The 6,684-nt window shown below is 37.5% G+C and overlaps 1 protein-coding gene across 2 annotated transcripts in view; it reads right to left on the bottom strand.

Moving 5' to 3' along the window:
• Window positions 1-4,363, bottom strand: part of LOC122536137 (fasciclin-2-like) — a 9,643-nt gene extending 5,280 nt beyond the window's left edge. The window contains exon 1 of one of the 2 annotated variants that reach the window (XM_043668261.1): window positions 3,633-4,363. In XM_043668261.1, coding sequence (XP_043524196.1) covers window positions 3,633-3,984 — 352 coding nt within the window. In that variant the 5' untranslated portion in view covers window positions 3,985-4,363. The remainder of the gene's footprint in view (window positions 1-3,632) is intronic. The other variant, XM_043668262.1, reaches the window with a different exon arrangement.
• Window positions 4,364-6,684: the final 2,321 nt, after the last annotated feature.

Raw genomic sequence — 6,684 nt, 5'->3', positions numbered from 1 at the left:
AAACGTACTCAATTTCGAAATTTTCAATGTAATTTAATTTCTATCGCGGACAGTATAAAACACAATATTTGTGCAAAACTTGTACAGAGATTTCAAGAAGATTCGAACGAGATTCGTCAATATTAATGTAATAAGCTGTGTTTCTTTCAACAGTTGTTGTTGCACAGCTTTCAACATCCTTCCAAATATTTCATTTCTAACACCACAATGTACAAAAATTACAAGATTCTCGATCACACTAAACGTACTCAGTTTCGAAATTTTCAATGTAATTTAATTTCTATCGCGGACAGTATAAAACACAATATTTGTGCAAAACTTATACAGAGATTTCAAGAAGATTCCAACGAGATTCGTCTATTTTAGAATAAGCTGTGTTCCTTCCAACAGTTGTTGCACAGCTTTCAACATCCTTCCAAATATTTCATTGTTAACATCACAATGTACAAAAATTACAAGATTCTCAATCACACTAAACGTACTCAATTTCGAAATTTTCAATGTAATTTAATTTCTATCGCGGACAATATAAAATACAATATCTGTGCAAAACTTCTACAAAGATTTCAAAAAGATTCGAACGAGATTCGTCAATATTAATATAATAAGCTGTGTTCCTTTCAACAGTTGTTGTTGCACAACTTTCAACATCTTTCCAAATATTTCATTTCTAACATCACAATGTACAAAAATTACAAGATTCTCAATCACACTAAACGTATTCAATTTCGAAATTTTTAATGTAATTTAATTTCTATCGCGGACAATATAAAATACAATATCTGTGCAAAACTTCTACAAAGATTTCAAAAAGATTCGAACAAGATTCGTCAATATTAATATAATAAGCTGTGTTCCTTTCAACAGTTGTTGTTGCACAGCTTTCAAATCCTCGCGACGATTTTTCAATTCGACTATATCGAGCGTTTCGTCGTCGCGCTAATTGCAATCAAAGAGGGTTCAATAACGCGCAACCCCCGGCGCGTATCGAACGATTCCGACGCCGTTAGGTAGAAAATCCATTTCGTCTCTGTATTTTGTTATCGCGGCTATTGTAATGGATTTTCGAATAGAATTAGAGTCATTATCGCGCGGAGTATCTAATTAATCGGTAATTTCGGCGGACAAAGCCGTGAGAGCGATATATACATATTTATCATCCGCCGCCGGTTTATTTTATCTCGTCGAGGATTTCTTTTCACAATTCGAAATTCATCGTTCTAACACGATCGTCGCGGAATAATTCATTAAACGCTGATTAAACCGAACACTGCGCAGCTAATGGAACTCGTTTCGCCTCTATTTTGCTATCGATTTTCTTTATACGGGGGGAGACTGCCGAATTAATTTCCCCTCTCCTACGTGATACGTTTCGACATAGAGGAGCAGAGAACAAATCGATCGGCGAATCAACACCGGCTACCTACGTTATTATCGATATTTTCTACTACGATATTTTCTACTCGCAACGGAGGATTTTTGCGTTTTCTCGGCCGTTTTTAGATTTTAACCAGGTGTAAATCGGCGTTGATCAGCACAGCAGCAAGTAAAACAAATGTGAAAGTGAAGAACAGACTGCCGCATCAGTACGAGAAAAAATTCGACGTGCTTTTTTGAAGAGTGATTTGATTTTCGACTTATTTTCTGAGGCGTCAGACTTTCGAGCTCTCGATGGTTTGGCTTAGGGTTTCGAAAATTTGAAAATCCTCGAGGTTTCAAGCCTTCAAAGCCTCTGAATTTGATTTCGAATTACGAAATCTTCGAGCTTTCAAATTTCGCAAGTTTTAAAGATCGAGTTCTCAAATTTCTGCACAATTCGCGATACTTCGAATTGCCAAATTCCCAAAATTCAGCGGTTCTCGGCTACTCAAGTTTCTAAATTTTCAAAGTTTCTCCCTGCTGTCCCTCGAGTCACCAAATTATTTTCAGCTTTTCAAATTTCCAAATCCTCGAGTTGTCGAGCCTCCAAATTTCCAAGTTCTCACATTTTCGTCTCTTCAAATAATTCGTCAGTTTCCGAACAATCGAAATCTTCGGCTTTCCAAATTTCCAAATCTTCAACCCCAATTTTCCCCTTTCTCGGATATACCAATTTTTTTCGCGTGAATTTTCTCGTCAGACCATTTCAACCCTTATTCCTTACGAATCGCCCTCAATCAACCAAAGTGACCAGTTGAAAAAAGAGAGACACAGAGAGGAACACTCCTCTCCGCGTTGAAATGTCATCGTTCGCTGTTTGTTTCATTACAACGCCACATTTTTTTGCAAGACCGAAAATAATAATAATTCGAGCACACGCTGGGGGAAGAAACTCGTTTCCCCGTGGCTCCCTTGGTTCTCGTTCCTTTTTGTGTGCCGTCGTTCATCGTCACTCGTGTGGGTGAAAGGAGCCAGAGCACGGAGAGCCGAGCACGATTTTGTCGCGTCGAAAGTCTGATGACGAGCGTTAAATAGTTCAGCGAGCAACCATACTGCTCGCCGGTGGCGGCTGGAACGTTCAACGGTGTCTGATCGTGTTCTTGGAAGCTGGTGATTCTCGTTCACGCAGAGAAATTACGCTCGTCAATTTTCACCAGTTCGGTAAAATGGAAAAACTGATCTTCAATATATCACCTTCCATCATTATATTTTTCTCGATGTGGTTTATACTATAGGTCGTTTTTTTTTTTTTTTCGAATTTAAATTTTCTCCACTCCAAAATCACCCTCGTTTTGCAAAAAGGGAATAGGAAGTTTTATATTATAGATTAAAACTGTGCGAAAACGACATTACTTATGAGTACCATTGAGTGAAGAGAAGATTTGGAATTTATTCATTTCGAGAGATTCCCTCCATTTCATCTATTCTGTTCCTTCACAGAATTCCCAAATTTTTCCAAAACCACTCTTAAACGTGACAGAGTGAAAATTCACGTGAGAATCAATTCACACCATACAATTTCAATCCTAATTCCTAACGCACAATCGCGATTACGCAGTTTCGTATCATTTTACAAAAACGTTCTTGGAGCTCTGAACGATATAAAAAAAAAAAAAAAAAAAAAAGAAAAAAAAGAGAAAGAGAAATTAAAAGAAACAAAAGAAACGAAGAAGAAAAACAAAACGGAACGAACAAAAATGAACAAACAGAGTAGCTGAGTGCACCAGAGATACCAAAACGTGTGATGACAAGCGCGAAAACATAGCGAAACTCAAGAAGTGACAAAAGGGGTGGCCAGTGAAGCCAGCCCGTACCCCTTCTGCCGGACGCAGAGACAGATGAGTGCTGAGAGAAAGCTCAAGGAAGGGGGAAGAAAGCTTCATTCGCTACCTTTCTCTCCCGATGTTAGTTTCTACGCGTCACTAATCTAAATGTGCTACACCTCCACACACAGAAAGCTCTTTTAATATATATATATATATGTATATAATATATAATTTCTTTTTTTCCACTGAGTGCCTCTTACTCTCTCGCGCGCTCTCGCTCTCTCTCTCTCTCTCTCTCTCTCTCTCGCTCGCTCGCTCACGCTCGCTTTCTTGGCTTCAAAAAAGTCAACAGAGAGGGACTACTACGATATATATGTATACTTAGCAGATGATACACATTACGCCCGTCGCTCGAGACTCTTCTGATGTGTGCTTCAGCATATTTACCCGTTTTCTCTTTCGGCGCGTGTCGCATCCCATCGTGTACTATTCTCTTTCTCTCTTTCTCGTCCTCTTTTTTTCTTTTTTTTTTTTTTAATCTCTTTCTCGGTTTTCGATGAAAACAGGTGAGTGAGCGGGAAATGAACGAGACGGTCAGGAAAGAAACCATCACAAATTGCTCTCGGCCTTTTTCTCTTTCTCTCTCATTCTCATCGGGCCTTAACTCCTCGATGCCTATCGCATTCTGATCACCAGAAGTGGACGACTCGATTCGGTCTACGATGCATCGTCTCTTGGAGACTGTTCGATAGACACTGATGAATGAATAAGGCCGTTCATACGAACGCTTCCGGCCCATCGATCGGGTTCCTCGAACAGGCTGCGTTCCCTTCTTCGTTGGTCTTCTTCGCCGGTTTTGTCCTTCGTGTTTGCCAACACGTTTCCTTTGGCGTTTACTCCGACCAATCCTTTGTCGGATCGGTTGCTCGATTGTTCAACACGTGAAACGTACCCTTCTAATTCTTTCACTTCGATCCTCCGCCGGAGGAGTGGACGAACAAATAAAAATTCGATTGAATCGCGAATGTCGGACGAAGTTCTAGCCGTAATTTCGTTTATGAGAATCGCATCGGTTCCCGATTGTCGACGCACGCAGCTCATTAAAGAAGTAGTACGTTTCCTTCAGACTATTCTTTTTCCTTATCCATTCTCGTTGTTCTCCTTTCTTACGAACGAACGAAGCTTCCGTCCGCAATCCTCTTTGCAGCGAAAGAGAGAGAAACAAACAAAAAAGAATAGAAGAAACATATTCCCTGCAATCGTCCGCCGGAATTTAATTTCGTAATTTCCTACGTTCGTTATCCCCCTTTGTTCTCTGAAAAAATGCAAAAAAGTTCGCCCGTAACGATCCTCGATTAGACGAAGACCGATTATTTGTAACAGAAGAAAGATCGAACGATCAAGAGGTTGCATCGAGGGGTTAAGACCAATCGTTGCGGCGACACAGTCCATTTCGTCTTCTGATTCACGACTTGTCTTTTTTTTATCTTTTTCGCTTATGTTCTTTTTCGATTCTCGTTCTCGTTCAAAAAAAAAAAAAAAAAAAAAAAAAAAAAAAAGGAGAGAAAAGAGAAGAATGTAATAAACGCAATAGCGTGCAGTTCAATCCATTTAACGATGTAACTGTTCAACAGTAATCGGCCATTTACACAAAAAGCGCGGGAACAATGAGATAAAGTAATTAAACCACGCCCAGTTCGATTCAATTAACTCGGAAAGCCGAATAACCGAATGAAACGAATAATCCTCGGCCGCAATTACACACCCTGCCTAACAAAATAATCCCCCCACACCCCGCGAAACGAAATAGAAATAGACATAATTTGTAAACGTTATCTCGTCCAATTTGCGTTTAATTATCGTCTAATTAAACATCGCGCCCGATAAAGGTTTCCATCGGCGAACAAAGAAAAATCAACAACGAGAACGCCGAGGGGTGGTTTCCTCCCTTGATAACTTGGGCCTGGACTGTCAACAAACGACGTATACTAATTTTTCGAAATTTATTCGGAAGATCACATTGCTTCAAATATATATTTGTTAATAACGGTGTCGTTGAATTAATTCTTTTTTAATATATTTATTATTAATAATATTAATTATTATTCGATATCAATTGTATCGTTATATTGTGTATATAATTATGTGTATATATATATATGTATGTATTATGTGTTATTATATATATATATATTATCTATTATGTGTTATATTATATATATATATATATATATATATATATATTATGTATTATGTGTTATATTGTATATATATATACAATATATATATATATTATATATTATACGTAATACGGACTAATACTATATTATGTATTATACATAATACGTACTAATATTATATTATGTATTATACATAATACGTACTAATACTATATTATGTATTATACATAATACGTACTAATTAGACTATTAAAGTAACGATATTTATCTACTAATTAGACTATTAACCTCTTGCGCTGGAATGACGTTCGGTCACTCGTTACGGTCCGCAATCAGCTGCCAGCGCAAGTGGTTAAAGTAACGATATTTATAAATTACATTTGCAGAAGTACAAAATTATACATTCGTTTAATGTATCGTGGTTCAATGATTATCAACAAGAGTCACTATATTTCAGTGATAATGAATTGTATAACGTGCTATCTTACTTATCTGGAGTTGTTTGAATATCTCGTGTCAGTTGACCTTTATCACTGATTCTAAAGCACACTAAATGAATTGTATTTGAATTGTACCTGCGCTGGAACGCGAGAAATGACGTTTCTCAAAATTGTTCCGTCATTTTGGTTGGCCGAACGAACCTTTTATTTTCCATCCGAACAAATTTCCGCTCAAACATATTCTGATCATTGCATCAACATTTCATCAATAGAAAAATCTTACGAATGATTCTAAAATAATAAATTAGTCGAGGGAAAATTAATTATTGTTACTTTCTAGTGTCCAATGTGCTCTAGTTATTATGGGAACAAAAGACGAAAAGTCGAACGTGTTATCGCGAATCGTACGGTTTAATTAAACGAGTGATGTTAATTCGTTGCACGATGACTTACGGTTTTATCTGTTTATCCAGACGTTGTCGTAATAATCTCCCGGACAAACAGGATCGTATTGTTTCGTTGAATATATCACGAGTATCACTGGTCAATGATTCATTCAGTTTGGAAGCGAAACGATTTCGCTCGGGATGTATGCGAGCGTGTATGTGTGCATGAGAATATATATGTGAATTTGCTAGTGAATTTTTAACCGGGCGATCTGATATCGCGAGTCGCGATAAATTCTGTTAATAATAGACGAAAATACGAGTCGATCGTGGTGAATTATATATATGGTGAACGGTTTCTCGCTTTTAATCTTCTACGACGACAAGTTTTGCTCGACTAGACGAACAAACGTGAAACTTAATTAATTAAAAGCTTAATTTGATGCTTTTTACATTGAATTCTAAAGTACAGGCAGCGATACGATCGTTTTTA

The sequence above is a fragment of the Frieseomelitta varia genome, unplaced genomic scaffold, assembly GCF_011392965.1.
Source record: "Frieseomelitta varia isolate USP_RPSP 00005682 unplaced genomic scaffold, Fvar_1.2 scaffold_801, whole genome shotgun sequence".
In the NCBI taxonomy this organism is placed as follows: Eukaryota; Metazoa; Arthropoda; class Insecta; order Hymenoptera; family Apidae; genus Frieseomelitta; species Frieseomelitta varia.
This window is presented reverse-complemented; position numbering and strand designations above follow the sequence as displayed.